Source organism: Patagioenas fasciata, chromosome Z (genome assembly GCF_037038585.1).
Source record: "Patagioenas fasciata isolate bPatFas1 chromosome Z, bPatFas1.hap1, whole genome shotgun sequence".
In the NCBI taxonomy this organism is placed as follows: Eukaryota; Metazoa; Chordata; class Aves; order Columbiformes; family Columbidae; genus Patagioenas; species Patagioenas fasciata.
This window is the reverse complement of record NC_092560.1, coordinates 84,825,956-84,846,976: the sequence shown is the minus strand read 5'-3', so window position 1 is coordinate 84,846,976 and position 21,021 is coordinate 84,825,956. Positions and strand designations below refer to the sequence as shown.

Below are 21,021 nucleotides of genomic sequence, written 5' to 3'. Positions count from 1 at the left end.
GTCACATTGCCATGGTGTGCCGTGTCTCACTGCCATGGTGTGCAGTGTCTCACTGCCATGGTGTGCCGTGTCTCATTGCCATGGTGTGCAGTGTCACACTGCCATGGTGTGCAGTGTCTCACTGCCATGGTGTGCAGTGTCTCACTGCCATGGTGTGCCGTGTCTCATTGCCATGGTGTGCCGTGTCTCAGTGCCATGGTGTGCCGTGTCTCACTGCCATGGTGTGCAGTGTCACATTGCCATGGTGTGCAGTGTCTCACTGCCATGGTGTGCAGTGTCTCACTGCCATGGTGTGCAGTGTCACACTGCCATGGTGTGCAGTGTCACATTGCCATGGTGTGCTGTGTCTCACTGCCATGGTGTGCCGTGTCTCACTGCCATGGTGTGCAGTGTCACATTGCCATGGTGTGCTGTGTCTCACTGCCATGGTGTGCCGTGTCTCACTGCCATGGTGTGCAGTGTCTCATTGCCATGGTGTGCAGTGTCTCATTGCCATGGTGTGCCGTGTCTCAGTGCCATGGTGTGCAGTGTCACATTGCCATGGTGTGCCGTGTCTCACTGCCATGGTGTGCAGTGTCTCACTGCCATGGTGTGCAGTGTCTCACTGTCATGGTGTGCCATATCTCATTGCCATGGTGTGCAGTGTCTCACTGCCATGGTGTGCCGTGTCTCACTGTCATGGTGTGCGATATCTCACTGCCATGGTGTGCCGTGTCTCACGGCTTGGGTGTCTTGGGGACGTGGGGTGCGCAGCCAGGGACCAACAGCAGCTGCTCCCTGGGTTTTATACCCCAGCCTACAATAAAAACTTGGGTTTTACGAGTGGTTTTTACTGTGTTCTGTGGCTGTTTTGTTAGATAATGCCTCCCCCCATGCTTCTCCTCAGCGAAGGGTGGTCTTTTAGTGGCAATATGTTTTGTATCAGCCCTCTTGACTGCTCTTTGTCTCCGGAGCACGTGGTGCGGTGCTGCTCAGCCATGACTTAATGCTTTGCAGAAACCACCTCTTCCCTTCTTGATTTCGCTCGAGTCTGCCCATTCAGACCTCAAAGAACCTTTCTTTTCCTTTGTCAATATGGCAGCACTGTAACGGGTGCTGCAAGTCAGGCTGCTGGAGCCGAGTGTTAAAGGCTTCCTGGGAAAAAAGGAGGCAAAGAAAGGGTATTTAGGGCTGGCAGAGCTTCTCGGTGGTTGTTGGGCCCCGTTCCGGAGCGAGTGGTGAATGTGTCCCAGGTGTAAATTCCATCCCCGCTTTTGTCCAGGGGGGATTTGCTCCTTGGAAGGATGTGGATCTGGAACCCAGCAGCTCCACATGGGATGAACATCATATAAAGTGCTCAGAGATGCTATATATATATATGTGTGTATATCTTCTTCTATCCATTATACATACCTTTTCTTTTGTTTTTAACAGGTAAAACAGAAAGGGGTTCCTACTCATCCTATGGAAGAGATTCGAATTTACAAGGTTGCCACCAGGTAAGTGACAGTCTTGTGCTAAATACCCTGAGAAATGAGGTTTGCCCTTGGAGCTGTGCATCCCGGGGCCAGGCCCATCCTGAGCGGACGTGCGTTTCTTAGAACCGGGCTTTATTTATTTGCAAATGCGGGTTTTAAGGCTCTTAGAGCCAGGACGTTTACTGGAGACCATTGGTGGTGGGGTTGGTGTGACCGGGGAGGACTGGGGACCACGATGTGGGGTGTGCGGGACCGCTCGAGGACCCCTGTCAGCCCCCAGCTCCGGGTGGCTCCCGCCGTAAATCCCAGTTTTCAGAGAATCTGTATGATGTTGTGTGAAAACAAGGTTGTATTGAGGGATAAAAATGTCTGTGAAAATATGATTTGTTGTCCCTTTTTGTTTCTGAATTGGTTTTGGCTGGAAGTCAAGGCCAGCAGGCTAACAGCAAAGCCGTCTCAAGGGAAGCACGCGTGAGCTAGGAAAATAAGAGTAGTTTAATTCAATAATAAACGCCGATGCGATACAAAGGTATAGCGCGTGTGCGTGCGCCTCTCTGCACCCTGCATTTGCATACTTTTAAGTCTCCGGAGAAAGTCTGAGTCTAAAAATACTATCAATAGCCAAAAGTCTGTGCTTTGTTTCAAGACAATTGATTTTTTTAAAAGACGCTTTCTTTTTAATTCCAATAGCAATATTAATCGCGTGCTTCAATTCGTTTTGTTCTTGAAGAGTGCTGGGTTTCTTTTCCTTTCTCTAAGTGCAGTGGCTTCACACTTTGGAAAACTATGGAAAGAATTTAATAGCCTTCTTAATATTCAACGCTTTATAATGTTCTTAATCTGCCAGGAAATGAGAACAAACCCAAACCGTGATAAGCAGAGCAGATAAGTCCAGAAGATAACGTGTAACTGCCTTCACCCGGTCCAAAGCAGCCATAGGAGCTCTTAATTAGTTTTAGTTGCCATTTCTAGCGTTGGGGATGTTGTCCCCATATTGTCCCCAGCGTTTTGCTGTGCTGAGGACGCCATCCGGGTGCCGGAGAAGATGCAGTGCCGGGGTTGTGATGCCGGAGTTTATGCCGTTATTTCCTGAGCAATAGCAATGAACAACCACGTTTTACACTTTGGACCAGCTCAGGCTGGACAGTCACTGTCAGGATGGATCCCCAGCGCTCTGGGCGTCTGTGGGGTCAATGGAGAAAACCCTTCCGACCCACTCGCCCTTTCTGCGGTGTCATCCGTGAAAATTTGAGGAAAATTAGGAAAATATAAGTGCAGATAGTAAGGATTCCGATCCACGGAATAGGGTCGCTCTTTCTGCCGTGTGCATCCGCTTTCTTGAAGGGCAATGGAAAAGTGGGCGAAGCAAATGCCCAGCGCCCAGACAAGAAAGATATTTCTAAAATAAGAACCTCTCGAATTCCTGAAAGGTTCAGCAGGAATAATGCTTAATGCCGAGGCTGCACCATCTGTTCCCTGTTTTCCAGCCTGCAGTACTATCAGGATCCACCAAATTATTAACGAGCATGAACATTCAGGCTTAAAAGGAAGTGAAAAGCTGCAAGCCCGTTGCAGGATTTCTAGGGTGTGCTTTCACACGTATTAAGGAAGATGAGCTTATCTAGACGGGAGCTAGTGTAGAAAAGCGGTGGAAGTCCAGGGCGGCCTCGGCGCTGCCGTAGGGGGTGGCCGAGCATCCCGCAGCCCCACTGATCCCAGCTCCCTTTGCCAAAGCCCGGGAGGAACGTGCAGATTTCATTGATATCTGCGAGGTAAATCGCTCCCTCCAGATGTGATGCATTGCTCGCCGTAGATGAGTTCCTGCAACAATTAAGGGAAACTAAATACCTAACGATATTGAACTCGCTACCTATTAATCTTGGGGTAGGGAAGAGCCCATTGAGGTCTCTCCAGCGCCGAGAGAGGTTGGATACGCAGCCACACGTTCACCAAGAGATGGTTTCTATTTGTGAGCCTCGGGCCCTCTTGGGCACTCACTGAAAACCCCCGCAAATACAACACTGATTACAGTGGGAATGGAGGAGAACGCAGCTCGGGAACCATTTAATTCCATTAGAGAGGAGTCATCTAAGAAACACGTACCCAGGTTGTTGTCAAGACGCTTCTGAAAAACTGGCTTCATTGAAGTTAATGACAAAAATCTCATTTCGTTCAGTGCAGTCAGGATTTTGCATGTTGTCTTAATTCTGTGCTATTTATTGCTTCCCCGAAGATCAATTTTTTATATATATATATATTGTGCTGGTTTTGGGGGAGATTAACAAAGCAGTAGTATTAAAAAAACCCCATACCTACTTGATTTCTCTACCTTTGCTCTGGTTTGGTGTGTTTGGTATCACTGGTTGGATACCCAGCTGGTGAGTGAGGGTCTGCAAATGCGTAGTAACAGATACTTGGGTTTTAAGGTGTTTTAACTTAAAGCAAAGTCCCCAAATCCTAAGATGACTTATTTTTACTACTAAGTCTTTCAGAGAGCGAGTCTAAATGTTGGTTTTGGATGTACCGGTTTACTTGGTGTTCAAGAAATACTCTGGGAGGCCAGTTGGAACCGTCCCCTTGGGAAAAGCTGCCTCTGGAATGAAGTGTTAAGGTACAACCTAGTGGAGTTATGCAAGCTCAGCCAGCTATTTTTTCCCTTTTATTTCTTTTTAATAAAGCACAACTACTGCCAAAACATAGTAAACTTCACCCAGGCTGAGATCATACACACCAGCCTGATTCACGAGTCCACGGGAAGGGGGAAGGCCAACCAGAGTGACACGGGCATGGTGTGGAGCTTGGGCTTTATGCAGCTTCAGGTTGAACAAGCGGCATTTTGTGCAGGAATCTTGCTGGGAAAGCCGCAAATGGGTGCAATGGAAAGGAAAGTGCAGGTGGATGAGCTGAACCCACTGCTGGAGAACGGAGATCTCAGCCGGCACCAAGAGGGGATGCACACAAACATCTATGGCCCATGTTCTCTTTCCTTCCAGAAGCGCCGGGACTTCTTCTGCTGGGAGTTATTGAATTGTTGCAACATCTCTAATTATGTGAAAAGGAGTCCAGCAAGGGAAAAAACAAACAAACCAAACCAGGAGGGGTTATATTTTTATCTGATATGTCCTTCAGTGTGAGATGGAGACTAATGCGTATGCTGAGATGAGGCTTCTGGTTCAAGCCGCTAAAGGGCGGCTGTTAGAGGAATAACGGCGGCACTGCGGCCGCTCCCGTGCTCTCGGTTGTCCTGAATTTCGCCAGGAGCGCCTTCTCCGGTGTCTCACAGAGCACTTTGGGGCTGGTTTCCCTTTCCCATCCCATGGAAGCGCCGGCGGAGCCGGGTCGCGGCTGCCGATGGGGAAGGCGTGAGGCGAGGCGCGGAGCCACCGCTTCTCCTTTGTGCTTCGTTCATGAACGGCAGGGCAAAGAACCCCGCTTTATTGGCATTGTATACAATAAGTTATTAAATTTCATCTCTGTAATACACCTGCAGTAAAATAACAAAACATTACTGCACTTAAGGAACATGTGTGTGTGTTGCAGCGTTCCACCCCTCCCTTCCAAACAGCTGCTTACGGATTTCAAGATCCATTGTATGTATTCCCCAGAGCCCACCTCTAATAATCGAGACACATCTGCCATTGCACTATTATAGGCATATGTAGGTTTATTGAAAACTATACCTGTATATAAAAAAATTAAATAACTCCTACCTCAATTAAATTGGCAAGCTACCTTTTCTGAAGATCATATTGCAGACCTCTGGAGACACTGCGAGTTCATTTTCTTCTTCTGTTACAAATTACTCAGTGTTTTTTTGCTTAGTCAAATAACCAGGTTTCCTTGCGTTTCGATGGCAAGATTCCTTTGGCTGTAACAATTTCTCCTTCGTCCTCCCTCCCTATCAAACCGCAGAAAGCTGTGCTAATGTGATAAAGCCGCTGGGGTTGGTGGTCAAAGCCCCATGGAGTTCCATGGGGCTGGGAAGCCCCATTTCCCCCGGTAACTTTAACACGTTTGTGGTTGGGGAAGATTCACCTCTCTTGCGGTTTCTGCTCAAGCATCTCGCTTTGGGAGCTGGAATCACTGCTCCTGCTCCAGAAATTAGTTCTAGCGCCCATAAACCATCCTCTTGTGATCGTGGGCACGTTGTGGATTAATGTTTTGGATGTTACGGCACTAAAATAATGACATAAGAGATAAAATTTCCATGTTAATCAAATGTATTAAAGGAACAGACTTAAGTTCAGATGTCTGAATGGCTCATTTAGCAGAGTTCCTCATGCATCCAGAAAGACACGGTTTCATTGTCCATATCATAATTGAAGCAACGCTAAAACCCAACGCTGCAATTTGGTGCTAAAAGGAACGCTTTCCTCTTAGCCCTTCGGATCAAATGTTAAGCCGAGGGCTATTTTGTTGGAAGCGAGCATTCCAAGGGCACCTTTCTGGAGCTTATAACCTGGCAACAGAATCACAGTGCGATCCGTAAGGTGCGGTAATGGCTCTGTGCTGTGCTTGAGTGCTGAGGGGAGCTCGGTTTGCCTCGGCGGGCGCTGCCGTGCGGCTGGAGGCGATGGGAAGGGAAGGATGCAACTGCTGCTATACCACGGGTTGTGCCAGTTCGGCTGTGCTTGGGGTTGAGGGGACACCCCACCAAAGGCGGGCTGTGCTTTGGCTACTTCTGGCCGCTTTCAGGGCTCAGAGTTGCCCGTGGAGAGCCGTGGCACAAGGGGACAGCGGGGACGCTCTCCTTGGCACGCAAGCCAAGCTTTGGCAGGCTTTGCTAATGGGAATCAGCCCTCAAAAGCAAAACCCTGCAGCCGTTTTCCTGGCGTTCTTGGTGCGAGCCGTGGCAGGTGTCACCGTGCGTTGTTTCGCCAGGGTGACCGTGTCCTTGGTGGCCAGCCGGGTGTTCACATCTCGTGGTGAGCTCCTGTTCCTCTGCCCCGCTCCATTAACCAGCCAACTTCTCTCTGTGTTCTGGTTCTGTTAGATGATCCGGCACGCTCAGTTCAAGCAAGTTCTGAAGAAAAATGGCACTTTTGGGCCTAACAGAAGTGTGTATGGGTGTGAGGACAAGGTTGCAGTGTCACTGCAGACACTCAGGTTTAGAGCTTTGCTTGCAGAACTGCTGATGTTGGCATCTCGGAGGTCACCTTGTCCAAGCCCTCCAGATAAACTGCGCTGCCCAGGACCATGTCCTATGGGTTCTGAGCATCTCCAAGAACAGAATCATTGTATCACAGATGGTTTGGGTTGGAGGGACCTTCCCAGCTTCCCCCACAAGCAGGGCCATCTTCACCAGCTCAGGCTGCTCAGAGCCCCCAGACCCCACCTTCTCCAGGGACCCTCTTTGGCCACCCTTGGTGGAAAAGTGGGGTTTGTGTTGAAGTGAATTCTCATGTTCCAGGCTGTGCCCGTTGCCTCCATTGCCAAGTGCGTTGTGTCGCTGGCTTGCAGAGGTCCAGTAACAGAGCTTGTCCCAGTCCGGACCAGGGTCTTGGCATCACCTGCTGCACACAGAAGTAAAGAGGTTACTTGAGACGTTGTTTTCTTCAGGTGGCCATCGTGCTGGTGTCCCGCGGTGGCCGGGCCCTTGGGCGGCGCTCTCGCCTTATTTCCAACAGACCGTTGCCAGTCGCCTTTTTACTGCCCAGAAGTTGCTCCGTTCTGCCAGCACCGCCTTTGACATGTGGTTACCTGCTGCTCTGCAGGGGAATGAATAGCATCTTTAATCACACTTAATTACCATGCGACTGCAGGCAGGAACTTCACATCCAGAACAGCTCAAGATGGAGAAAGCAGATCTTGCACGAGCACAGACACAGAGCACTACCTATCGAAATCATCGCTATTTTCAGAACAGGCGCTACGTACAACATTTAGTCAGGATCTGTATTTTCTAAGACTGCGATTAATTCGTTTCTACCAGTCGCCAAATTTCTCTCATTTTGCAAACTTTGCAGTATTTCCAGTTGAGACTGAAGCGATCGCTGAGTTGTCTGGATCTATTGTTTACATCTTGCAGGGGCTAATAATTGTATTTTGAGTCACTGAAATGCCAAAGTAAGTAGTTTAATACTTGGATAGAGTGAAAAAGAGAGCAGATTATTGTTGCTGCATTGCTGTGGAGTTTCTGCCCCATTTCGCTGCATCCTCCCTGGGAGGGTCCAGCCCTACACGACCCACCAGCTGGGTATTTTTAAGGGCTCTGACATTCGGGCAAACTGATTTTCACAGCAATCCCTTTAACCTGTCTCGCGAATAGCTGGAGGAACAAAGGGATGTGTTGAGATCCTGCTGGAATGTCTGTGTTTGGCCACGGCAGCGTGTCCCCTGGGCTCCGGTCCCGGCCTCAGCCCTGGCGTCGGCGCTGACCTGCGCCGTGCGTGCTCTTAGGAGCCGCTCGAGATACGCTCCCCTTGTTACGTGATTCATTCCTTGGCTTCCTGGCTTGAGAAAAGGAGCAATTACTTTTGACAGGTAGAGATTTCAGGGAATGCATGAGGATATGAATCCTACCCGCTATTTACGTGTGGAAGAACTAGAAACAATGACTAAGTTCTGCTCTTAAAGAGAGCAGAAATCCCTCTGATACCTCAGGCACACGAGCAGCGATGGCTGCGGAGCTACCGTGGAGCATCCCCTGCCGCTTTCCTCCCCCTTGCTCTGGAGATGCTTTCCCAGCTGCTTTTAATTGGGCATTAAGACATTTATACAGGGGAACCAAGTGCTTCCAGGATTTGGGTCCCCATGTCCCGCGTGGCATTTTTAAAGCATTTCCCGCCCCGCTGTGGCTCTGCAAAGCGCCCAGTGCTGGTGCCCGTAGGCAGGTTCGTGGTGCTGCGGCAGGTGAGCCGTGTGCGCCAGGCGTTGCCGCGCCGCGTTCGGCGGCAACGGAGAAGTGAATATTTCTATTCCGCTCTGAAGTTAATGACAGAGTGTAGCCATCTGTCTGCATGTTTATAGGTCTGCCTTTGTTGGTTTAACTATTTTCTTGCTTTGAAAACGGATCCTGGTTGAGTGTCAGGAGAAAACGGTTTTTTGAATAGTAAATATGCGGCCCATGCTGCAGTTCGAATTACGGGTATTTCCCACATCCTTGTCTTTCAAAAGTGTCTGGGGAAAAATACATATAAAGCCTAATAAAAACCAGCTATATCACTGAAATATAACTCACTTGGCTATTTCCCTGTCTCCTATTTTCCATACACTGTAACGTACAGTGTTACCTTTCCACTGGGTAGCAAGGTGCCGTGGCAAATCCAGTTTTTAGAGAGTTATATATGTATTATTTCATATGAGGCAAAGAAATGGCGATGAACTGCCCAGCATATTATGGCTATCTCTAGAGCAAATGAGCACCGAGGTGCTTGGTGGTGCTTTACCGTCCCACCCGTGCCATGGGGGCAATGGCTCCGGCGCCTTCCCAGCGTAGCCTTAGCGTCTCTGTTGGGGCAAGAAGATGCGAAATAGGTTGTTCCCGCAGTTTGAAAGTCCCGCTTGCCTTCTTGGCCCTGAGAAGAGCTGGGACTTTGCTCTCCCTGCTGCATTTTGACGGAAAAGCGCTGGTTTTGCTGGTTCACGTTGAAATTGCTGATAGTCCTTGCCCAAGCAAATGGTGGCAACGCACACCAGTGTGAGTCTGCATCATTCCCATCTATTCATTTACTCATTGCTGATCTTCTGAAAAAAACTGGTGTTTCCTTATTTTCGTAAACGAGGGAGCTTTAACTAATTAAGCACCATTCCGAAGCTGAGCGATGCTGGATCATTTGGGGACCTGCAGATATTCTGAGGATAATGATTTTTTTCCCTGTAAAATCTTGCTTCTCCATCAAAAATGAGCCGGTGTTGATCTTCCAGGCTGATGAATAAAGAACAACACGAGGCACTTAAAGTATTTAGCGTGGGTTCTGTTATTTTTATGGACCTGGAAGTTTCTTTGGTCTCTCGGTTGTTTTCACGGCAACTTTTCTTTGGTTAAAAATATTACTAACATAATTAACAGAAAAAAAAACCCCACCGTTTTGCATGCATTTGAACCTCTGTAAGCCTTCCCTGTGTTCTCGTTTTCAAAGGGAAAGCAATAATTCTATCATTAGAAATGGGAATTCAGCCACGCCGCACCTTCCGCAGGCACAGGGCCGGGGCTGTTCCGGCGGAGCGCCAGGGCTCGTGTAAGCCGCTTGTAGCGGGGCCGCCATTGCCTTGTTAGGCTAACGGGGCCGGGTTTAGGGGTGTCATAACTTGCCAGGGAGGGACGTTTTGAAGCAAGCCGTGGTAGGACATCGGCGAACCGAAGGAAAGCGAACGAGGCGGCTCTTTGGTGTTTTTGGCGGGGAAAAGCAGTGCAGAAGCGCGGTCCGAGCGCGGCGTTCAGCGCTCCATCCCCAGCACACGCGGCGCGCTGGGGGCGCCGGACACAGCGCCCACGTGGAGGTGTCCTTTGCCTGTTCATCTTGTGTGCGGGGAGGTGCTGTGGGAAACGGGGACGCCAGGACACGCGTTCCGTAACGTAGGGAGCGGTTCTGATATATATACTGGCAAACACCGCGTTTTTCTGGTTGTGATTCAACCCTGATCGTCTTTACGCTGCCCGTTTTTTACCGTACATCGGTATCCTGATATTGTGCGCTTTTTTATAGCCGAAGTGTCTTACCGTATGTACATAGCTTGTGTTTTTGAGCGGAATAGCTCCAGAGGGATGTTTGAAATGAATCGGGAAGCTGTTGCGGGTGAGCCGAGCCCTGCGATGCCACAAACAGGATGAGCTCCGGTCAGCAGTCCCCAAAATCCAGCTCCGCGCAGGGTGACACCCCGGGGATTGATCCCGGGCTAAACCAGGGGCTGCTTCAGTCCAGTTCTCTGGATTGCTCAGTCTTTTAAATGTCATTGCTGGGTATCACGACACATGGGGATGCGGGAGCGCCGTCAGGGTCCACGGTGCTGCTTTGCACCATGTCGGACGGACTGCAGGTCATTCTGGGCTGAATTCTCCCCCAAGCCCCAAACCCAGCGAACTTCTGACCATAAAACACTGGGCTTTGAGCACAGTCCCTTGGTCACTGGGATTGTCCTCCCCAGCCACCCTCACCGGGGACAATCCCAGCAGCTTTTAGGGGTTTTCGATGCCGTTGGAGGGTGGCGGTGGTGACACGTTCCCATCCGTGGGACATCCCGACATGGCTGTTACCTGTGTTGCAGTGTGTGTTTCGAAACCCTGCGATCTGGCTCAATTTCAGCGCGGAAAGGAAAACTCTGTCCTGAAAGCTGAATAAGGACGCGGAGAGAACGTCCTCGCCGCCCCTGAGTGAGCACTGGGGAGGAGGTTTTGGGCTATTAGCACCCAAAAAAGTTGTCTGGGACACCCAGTTTCCTATATAAGTGTGTGTGTGTGCGTGCAAACACATTGCACATCAATTCTAAGCGTATATAACACCCCGTTTTGCTGATCTTTGCACCGGGGTTTCATTCGTGCCGCAGGACAGGAGGTGTTTGCAGCTCCCGGGATCCCAGGCTGGAGAGCAGGAAATCATAAGCAAAGACGGTAATTTACAAAACCCCTTAAAGGAGGAGAAAATCCCTTCTTCCCTTTGGATTTTCCTGCCTTGTGCTTATATTTTTCCCATATAGCGGGGAATGAAATATTTGTATTACACTAAAGCTTCAGAAAAGCAGCGAAGCCCGTGCAGTCGGTGCTGAAATCGTGCACTGTAAATGTGAAGGATGGGGATCGTTAGTGCAAACAAGTAACTAACCTTTAGTGATAATCAAGCAGCGGTATCATAATCGGAGTCATCATGCCTAATGGTGAGTGCAGGGCTGGGAAGGAGCGAGAAGAATTAGCTGAGGAGTTACAAACCGTCTTTGCTCCATATAGATGGGGAAAATGAGCCGGTTTGAATCCTCGCTGGCCGGAGGTGCTGGAGCCTCCACTGTTATTTAAGGGCAGGTGAAATGCTGCCGAAACAGGTAAATGAACTTGGCAAGTTGCTGCTGTTGTGCTGATGTTATATCCAGTACTCAAGAAGCACGACGGGGATAAATGACTTCAGAAAGGTCCCAACTTCAAGAGCAGTTTTAAATGATGCAGGGGAAGAGAGTGAAAAGATTAACTAAAAACCAAACCTAGAGAAGTAATGTGATGGTATTAATGCACAAGCGTTGCTTGAACGTGAGAAACGATTTGATAATACCTGCAGCATTTTGTAATGGAAAGGGTCGAAGTGAACAGCAAAGCGCTGACCAGTGCGCAGGAGTGAAACAGCAGCTTAGATACCACCACATAGGGAAAATAAACCCGATTTCCCTCACTTCATACACACGAGCGTGCTTGATCAAAATAAATCTCTTTGAAAATTCCATCTGTGCGGGAGAGAAGTGATTTTATCCCTTAAAAGTCAAAATTTGTCTGCAAATATATGTAAGAATTCCGGTTGGTTCGGTGGGAAAGGAAACCGGCACCTTAGCTTGAAAAGATGCTCAAAAACCCATCAGTGGGCTGCGATTTGCAGTTGGTGTTAGAGAGGAGTCCTGGGCATCGGTGGCACGGGGAAGGTTCAATGGGGAGCTGCCCAGTTTCCGAAAGCCGCGGGAAGGGGGGGCTGTGGGAATTGGACACGTTACCAACAGATGCCCCGACAGCCACGTGAGAAGTGGGGATTTAGTTTCATAATTTGATTAAAAGCGGAGGGTTGAAATGGCAGAAGGAAATAAGCGGCAGTGATTCAGCCGCGTGCGTGGCTTCGTTAGCCCGAAAATTCAGAAGCCGAGCGGCTGAAATGGGGATGACGAGGTCCCCGCCTGTTCTACCCGGGGAGAGGAAAACAGGACGCTTGGCCTTAGAAATTTGTTGTCTTAAATTAAAAACCCTGCAGAAAATTCCTCCCTGCTCAGTGGTTTTTTGGGATTACAGACCCGTTTCCTTTTAATCTATTCTATTAGTAAATCACAACGCTCTGTCCTCCCAACTCACCTGCTTTGGGAAGACAGGAAAACCAAAGCATCTCTTTGTAAATGTATTTCCTACCTGAAACAAATATTTACATGTAATTCACACGGTTTTCATTTGCAAAGCCAAACTTTGGGTTTGCAAGGGAAACGTTTGTTTTATCCGGGAGGGGTAATATATCCAGATGGATGGTACTTTGTGGCAATACGTGCGTATTTTCTCCTTCCCCGGCTTTAATTCTTTGTCTGGTTATTGGGATTTTGGAGGCGAGATAGACCAGTCGGTGGCTGGTTTTGCAGACGTTTAGAAAGCAAACGGGGTTGTGTGTAACAAGAGCGAAGATGCTGCAGTTGATGATAAATCCAGCTGCGTGGCCCGGCGTGGAAACGGATTGTGCTCCCTTGCTTCTTTTCGTGCTCCTTTTTAGCTCGAACTCGACCATTGGGTCGGTGATGAGCTCTGTTTAGTAGGAAACAAACTGCCTGGTGTGTGGGGCCGGGATGTGGCTTCGGAGCCCATCGTTTCTAGCGCTCAATGTTCACTTGGCTGCCTCCTAATTCCCGGCGTCCCCCAGCTCCGGCGGGAGCGCCGGTGCCGTTGTGCCATGTAAACGCTCTATTGCCGTCCCTCTTTGTCGTAGCAGCGTGACACGGAGCCCATTGTCCCTTGCACAAGCACCTCACAATAATACTAATATATTTTTATCGTATTAATGCTCCCCTCAGTGCGGGTCGGTCCCTCTTTTTACCTCCCGAGAGCGTCTCCGTCCCATAGACAAAGGAGGGAGCTTTGCTCTTGGGTTATTTGTGAGTGGGTTTTTTGCTTTGAGACGGTGGAGAAACAACTCGGTGACCGTTCTGGTGACAATTTGTGTGGCGTGGGGCTTGTTTCCCTTTGCAAATCAATCTTTGCTGTGGAAAAGCCCCGGCGGGCGATGCCGAACATCCCCGGTCCAGCACCGATCTGAAGGTGCGACCAGGGGCAGCGTTTGTCCGACCCCGCCGAGCAGCTTGAAAACGGGACACGCGTTTCCTTCTTGTGTAACAATGCAAGTTTGGGATTCATGGATCTCTTGTTCCCCGTAGAAACCTCTGCATCTTTATATAGAGAAAAATATTTGGATGAGCAAACAAAAACAACATAGGGTATGTGTATGTTTTCTGCTCCTAAAGTGAATCTTGTTTAATCTGCAATAGTTTGCAAACGCTGTCTTATATATGTTGGTTTGGTGGGGTTTTTTTTAAGTGAAATGCAATGTAGTAGGCTGGGTATAGGAATTTATACAGCTGATGGCTCTAAGTCTTTCAGACTACCCGACATATGGATAAACCGCGCACAGATTTAGCAGGTCTGTCTTTATGTTAAAACGTATACGTGATAAAAATATATGACTGAAGCAAATTTCGGTGCTTAGCGCCGTTTCATTCCGAAATGCAGTAAGACCCCGGTTATTTTCGGAGGGTGCTGGCGGCGAATCGGTCCCCTCTCCGCATCCGTTTCCCCGCCGTGGCGCAGTGGGCTGGCGCCCATTTCTGCGGGTGCAGGTGTTGTTTGTTCTGGGTGCAGGTGGATGGGAGCCGAACACACGGATAGCGGCAAAAAGCGCCTCATTCCCCGGCTCTTGCGTTTCCCAGCCCCCGAAGGGCTCAACACGCTCCGTTTGTCCGTTTGTCCGTTTGTCCGTCCCTCCTGGGCAAAAAAAAAAGCAGAATATAGTTTTCCCGAATCAAAAGTTATCTGGAAATGTTTTTAGGGAGCGGAGCCCAGGAGTGAGGATGTTTTAATTTCTGATTTTCCAGCTCGCGGGGCATATTTGACCAACTGCTTTCAGCAGAAGACATGCCACTTTGTTGAGCTATTTAGGAATCAAAAAGACTGTCTTAATTTCAAACAAGGAGCCTTTGTTTTAGTTGGTGACTGCCTTGTGAAATTTTTCAGTTCTCAGCGGGTTAACCAGGGAACAGGGGCAGAGTCATAATTGGCCTATTTAGAGTATTTTGCATGTGAATAGTGTGTTAGTGAAGCATTACTAAGTCTGTTGTGAGTGACATGGTGATTAGAATTTAGATTAGGGAAAACACATTCTGTACTTTATCAAGTACAGTAATTAGTTCAGTCAGTAAAAGTTGATTACAAGTAACGATAAAGTTAGATTTTTGGTACTTAATTTTAAAATTTCTTTATTAAATGGTAGATTTGTCCTTAATATAAATGGTGGTATCTACACCTGTTTTATTGCCTATCAGAATAATTAAAAGAACAATGTGTGCAATGCAGAGTATAATCAGGGGATTTCTATATTATGGGTGAGTTTCGGCGGAGTTTATAGCGAATAGAGCATTCCTGGGGTGTCGTGGTCTCTTGGAGCTGATGATTTTCCTTGCGGCGTGGGTCAGGATGTTTTCTGCCGTTCCACGGAAGCCGCGCTCCGTGGTTGATGGGGATGTCTGGTTAGTTAACGGTACAGCGGATATACCGCAGGTCCTTGCCCGCTGCCGTACAATAGCATTCGTTGCTTTTGCTCTTCCGAGGTGCTTGCTTTTTACTGATAGCATCGCAAAAAACTATTAATAATGGATCGTTTTCTTTGCGCGTTGTGAGCCCGTATCCCGGACAGCCTGCCGTGCAGATTTTTGTATTGCCGAACCCGATATATTGGATTCGCAGATATGAGTTGTACCCCGCGCGGGGACAGACAATGAAGCTGTTTCACACGCACGGAGCCAACGGCTCTATCAACAACCCCATTTTTGTTTAACTTTTATTATTGTTCAATCCGCGCGCTTAACTAAAGAAACAAAACCACCTTCAGATATATTAACAGAGCTCCGAAAGTTTTTAAACCGCTGATCGCGTTTGAATAAGCAGGCAAGAAGTCTCCTTTAAATGGAAATAATCCTGGTTTAAAGGCATGACTTTGTGCGAAGGGAAAGACGCTCAACTGGCAATTTTCGTCACGTCTCCTTTAAAAATTTGGCAGGTTCTCGTCTCGGCGTCTCAGTCGCCGGCAAAGGTTTCTTTACGGTGTTATTTTTAGGGATGAGAAATAGCTAATGATGAGGAAAGTGGGCTCTGCCATGCACGCGCACACACGCCTGTGTTTTTAATCTCCTAGCAAAGTCTCCTCGGAGGTGAGATGGAGATCGGCAACCCCGGAGCGCTGTCCCCCAGCAAGCCCGGCTCCCAGTACTACCAGTACTCCAGCAATAACCCGCGCCGGAGGCCTCTCCACAGCACCTCCATGGGTGAGTCGCTTTGCCTTCAACCTTTCCGGGGCTTGTTTTTTACCATTTCAACACATAACGAGAGTTTCGGCCCGTGGGGCGACGCTTTGCAATACAGACAGAGCCGGGACTCGCCGAGGGGTTTATTGAATGGGGGGCGATTGCTCCTCTCCGGCCTCTTTGTGGAGCCCTAAAAAGTCGCTTTTTCAATGTGGAAAGCGAAAACAAAGCCTTTAAGACTCAAGATGAAAATATGATCAGTTTTGCGGCGTTTTGCAGCGTCCGGTGTCCCCAAAACGGCGCCGAGGTGCTGGGCAGGGCGCTGTAGCGAATCTCGGCGCGATTCGATGAAACAACTAAAAGCCTGTCTCACCGAGACCCCGTTTTGTCTTGTTTTTCAGAAGTCCAGACAAAGAAAGTTCGGAAAGTTCCTCCAGGTTTGCCATCCTCCGTAAGTACCGCTCGGCGCCGCGGGGCTTTGTTCGCTCGTGCTCGCATAGAAACCCAACCGGAGGCCCCAAATTCCCCGTGGGGAGCCGTGGGTCGCACGAATCCGCCCGCGGGGATTTTCGGCGTCGCTCCACCTGTTCAAAGAGACAATTTGAGGGGAGGTTTCATTTCCCAGCCCGGGATACGGGGCCAACATTGGTGGTGGTACCCGCGGCAGCGCCCGCCCAGCTGCCGACAGCTGGATCCCGTAATTTAAGGAGCATCCCCGATACCTCTTGGTGGGGAGGGTTGCGGGTCCCACGTTTTGCAGGGTTTGTGGCAACTCTTGGCAGAAGTTGTGTTTCTCTTTGGTTCCCTGCAGTCCTCCCTCTCCTGATTCCAATAATTTATGGTGTCGTTGTCATTTTCTCATGGCCGGGTAAAAGCTTGGTGGGGTTTTTTCCCCTGAAAAAGCCGTGCCAAGAGGTGCATTACGTCTTCTGACAGCATTTGCTTTAAAATCCATTAAAATATATAGAAAGTAGTGTTTTAAAAGGAATTCTAGGAGATTTAGCAAATAGAGCATGGAGAACAGTGTGGCTAAAGAGTGCATTTTATTCGAGTATTTTCGTTCTGGGGGGGGTTTTCTGCCATGACTTTGAACGTCCAGCACAGGTGTTATGGTATCAAGCCCTGCAAACACAGAACAAACCGCTCAGGAGGGCCGAACTCCCCTCTCATACCCGACGACTCCGTTCAGCTGCTCTCTAAATGGGGTTATTAGGAGGAGCTGGGTGCCAATCAGTCTTGCGCAGCACAGAGCAACTTGGCCTGGTAATCTCAGATGGGGTTTATGCTTTTCCCGTAAATCCACGTGAATTTGCAGGTTGCAAACTCATACGTCCAAAGCTTCGCTCATTGTAGAGACTGCTCAGCAGCAGCTTCATTGCTGGTCACTTTATAAATGATAAAGTTTTAATCCAAAAGGCAAAACCACGTGTGAACATCCTCATTTGATCACACGCATTATTCTCATCTTTAGAACATTAAACACCAACCTAAATCTTTTATTGTAAGCTGTCGAATAATGGATATTTCTCAAACTCAGGTTTCCAGGAAAGTAATAAGAGTATTTTTTCTTAATTAAAAATAACTTCCCACACGTGTATTTTAAATTTCTTTCACGATGTGTTTTCTGGGTTTGGTTTTATTGGCCTCCTTGCCAGCAACAGTTAATATCCTCCCCAAAGCTCTTGATGAGGACTTCAGGTTAGAGGGGGATTCAATGCTCGCGACTGTTTTCACAGTATTTTTAACTCGGATGATCTCCAAGTAGAATACGCATTTTAAATACTCGACGTGATTTTAATGAGCTGTACAAATCGATCCGAAAATAAAATATCAAAAGGTATCGCTGAGTATTTAAATCACCCAGAGCTCTGCCTTCCAAGAACAGGTGAATTAAAACACAAGGCCGGTAATGTGAATAGGAGAATAACAGGATTCTGAAGGAAATACAGCATTTTTCATTGGACGTACATATTGTCTTCATAGATGGTGAATGATAGGCTTTGTGGGGAAGGACGCTGCTTTAGGAAAGGCTGCTGTGAGTCTCACACAGAACAGATCTCGTAGAAGAGCTCAGATCACCTTTGGGTTATCGGTTGTGTCACTGAGCTGCCGGGATTTATGATGCCGAATGTAGTGTGCGCTTTATAAATTGACTAACTAGACTATAATACGCTTAGTTGATAGGGTGGAAATATTGCTGTATTTCCCTTAAAATATGTATATTAACTTGTTCTCAATGTGATTTATGCAGTGGATATGGAGATTAATGCAGCAGCGTTGGTGAAAGCAGTTATTGTTGATTAATTCATAAGTAGTCTTATAAAAATTTCAATGATAAATGGTAATAAATATGTTGTATCAGCTCCCCTTTATTATAGGAAATGGCTAGGAGTTGGGAAAACAAAGCAAATTGAGCTGTGGAAACAAGGAGAGTTTAGAACCGGCGGAGGATTTGAGCTGGGTTTGGTGGGGTGCTCAGGGCTGCCGGGTCCCCAAACTCCTCCTGCGCCCCACTGGATCCTGGGACCGTCTTCCTCGGGCTCTGCGGACCCCGAACCCCATGGGTCGGTGACGTCTGACCTTTTCCGTGAAGCCTTTGCCAAGTGACGTGGTGTTTTCCGCCCTTCTTTTCCTGGCCACTGGAGGGTTGGAAGCGTCTGAAGGAATGGGCAGATTTTTGGGGGGAAAGGCAAGCAAAGAGCAGAGGGCCGAGGTTGTAGAGCTGGTGTTTGAGGGGTGTTTTGATGGGCTCATCCTGACCGGAAAGTGGTGTCTGCCCAGGCGTCGGTTCCCAAGACACCATGTAAAACAGAGCAATATATTGAGGACAAAAGGAAGGCTCGGAAATTAAAGCACCATGGAGATTCCCGCCCTGCTCGTGCAGCCGACGGGTCTCCCAAGGAGCGGGTTTATTGGCGTTACATCCCAGACGTGACACAGGAATTGCTGGCTCTGAGCAACCTGAGCTGCTGAAGATGCTCATGGCATGGGTGGCACTGGATGAGCTTTAAGGTCCCTTCAACCCAGCCCATCCTGCGATACCAACCAATGTGTTACCGCACATTACTCTGGGTGCGGATAACGAGAGTTCTTATGCGGGGAGGTTTTACAGCCAGAATAAAGACTGGGAGAAATCAAATCTCAGTTGCATTAAAAGACAAGAGAGGAACTGAAAAATTTTGTTGATGAATAACATCTCCCGAGCCTCAGTTTTAATGGCAAGAGCCTCTTTCTTTGATCTGAATTGAAGGTGTCCCCTCAAACCAGGGCATCTCTGTGTATTGCCAGGCGCGCCAGCCTGACCTTGCTGGCCAGACCGATGAGGAAGCGCAGGGCTCGTCGTACATCCTAAGGAAACACCTGCGTGGTTCCAAAAAGCCAAGCAAAGAGCAATACTACTGGGATGCCACCTGCAGTTTTTCCACAGCTTTACTCAGGTTTCCATGGGAGAAGCCCCACGATTTCGCTGGGAGGTGAGGAAGCTGCTCGTGCTTTTTGTGCAGACTTTCCTACCCCGAGTGAAAAACACAGCCCCTGAATTTCCCTTCCAACACCCAGCCTCGAATGGGAGTTTTCCGACACAACCGCTGTGTTCCCGGGGCTCAGCGGTGGCTTGTGGGCTGGCACCCATCCACCTTTTGCCAGAGCAGAATTAGGACCTTATAGTTATATAGTTTTTATAGTTAGAACAAAGCTCTGCTTTTTGCTTTCAAGGGAATAAACACATTTAGCACCCAGCAGATGAAGTCCAACCAAGGCAATGGTAAGATCTGCTGTGCTAGAACCCGTCTGTCCAAAGCACACCTGCGGTCGCTCGCCCGGCCCCACGGACCACGGAGTCATTTTGCAGGCAGAACGCCGTGCCCTTGCTGTTTTAAAGCAGATTAAAAGGTGGTGCAAGCACCCGGTTAAAATGGCTTAGTTTTTAGGTTTTGATGAGTTGCACAGCATGAAAAAGCAATTGGGAAGGGCAGTTGGCCGTACGTTATATTCAAAGGTCCTGCAAAATTCACACACTTCTAAGTGTTTGACTGTTTTGGACTCACCCCCTCCCCGGTTGTGGCCCATTGTGAGCAGTGGGTGGGATGAGCTGGGGCTTTTTGGTTTAGCTTGAGCAGAGACTCCCTCTTCAGAGCTCCGCGGGTAGTGCAGAGCACACCGGATTGGGCCCGCAGAGCCAGCCGAGTCCCCCGCGCTGCAGCGGGGCCGCGGGAGGGGCTCAGCGCTGCTCTGGAAGGCTGCGGTGTGGGTCGGTTCCTGCGCGGCTCCCCACACCGCTCTGCCCTTCGCCACGGACACACCGAAGCCTCAGGGCCTTTTTTCCCCTCGAAACGTGACGCACATTGCTTTTTATTGGAACTTTTCATCCGTCTGTACATCCGCATCCGTGCTGAAAGGTTCCTGGTGGAACAGACCCAACCCCGGAGCTGTGGGCTCGGTGACCCGGCCCTGCCCGCACCCCACCGAACCCACGTCTTTTACAAGGATCGGGCAGAAAACGCATTCTTTTCAGTAAATAAATGTAAAAATAAACGGGCTTTTCACGTCCAGCCTTCAATCATTATCTTTGCATAGCTATGTAATTTATAATTCCTTTTTCATTTGGGAATTAAGCTGAGTTTCCCAAGTGTTAAACTCAGCCCTTAATTTTTCCTATTTGAACGTGAGGCTAATTGTTAGGAAAAGGCATTTCAAGATTATAAGCAAAAATCTCTATGCAGTAACGTGATTTTGTAGCTTTTCTTTAACTGTTCTCTATAGATTGTACTCATTACAAGCAGCGCAGTGCCTTCGGATCTGCGATTAGCACTGCTCAGCTTTTAAATCCTGTCTTGTGTCAGCCTTCCTGAGGTGGCTTTAGGGAATGGTGGCTTTAGGAGACGGTGGCTTTAGGGAACGGTGGCTTTGGGACACAATGGCTTTAAGAGATGGTGGCTTTAGAGAATGGTGGCTTTAGGAAATGGTGGCTTTAGGGAGCAGTGGCTTTAGGAGACGGTGGCTTTAGGAGATGGTGGCTTTAGGACGCAGTGGCTTTGGGACACAGTGGCTTTGGGACACGGTGGCTTTAGGAGATGGTGGCTTTAGGATACAGTGGCTTTAGGCAACGGTGGCTTTAGGGAGCAGTGGCTTTAGGAGATGGTGGCTTTAGGAGATGGTGGCTTTAGGACACGGTGGCTTTGGGACACGGTGGCTTTAGGATAAGGTGGCTTTAGGGAACGGTGGCTTTAGAGAGCGGTGGCTTTAGGAGACGGTGGCTTTAGGACACAGTGGCTTTGGGACATGGTGGCTTTAGGAGATGGTGGCTTTAGGAAACAGTGGCTTTAGGAAGTGATGGTTTTAGGGAACGGTGGCTTTAGGACAAGGTGGCTTTAGGGAATGGTGGCTT

General features: G+C 48.8%; 1 protein-coding gene across 17 annotated transcripts in view; it reads left to right on the top strand.

Annotated features, from left to right (window-relative positions):
• The window catches only part of LOC136115087 (transcription factor 4), a 173,063-nt gene that overhangs the window by 84,552 nt on the left and 67,490 nt on the right, over positions 1 to 21,021 (top strand). For 16 of the 17 annotated variants that reach the window (XM_065860975.2, XM_065860970.2, XM_065860969.2 and 13 more), the window contains 3 exons: positions 1,414 to 1,478; positions 15,527 to 15,656; positions 16,037 to 16,086. In XM_065860975.2, the coding sequence (XP_065717047.1) occupies positions 1,414 to 1,478; positions 15,527 to 15,656; positions 16,037 to 16,086 (245 nt within the window). The remainder of the gene's footprint in view (positions 1 to 1,413; positions 1,479 to 15,526; positions 15,657 to 16,036; positions 16,087 to 21,021) is intronic. The other variant, XM_065860964.2, reaches the window with a different exon arrangement.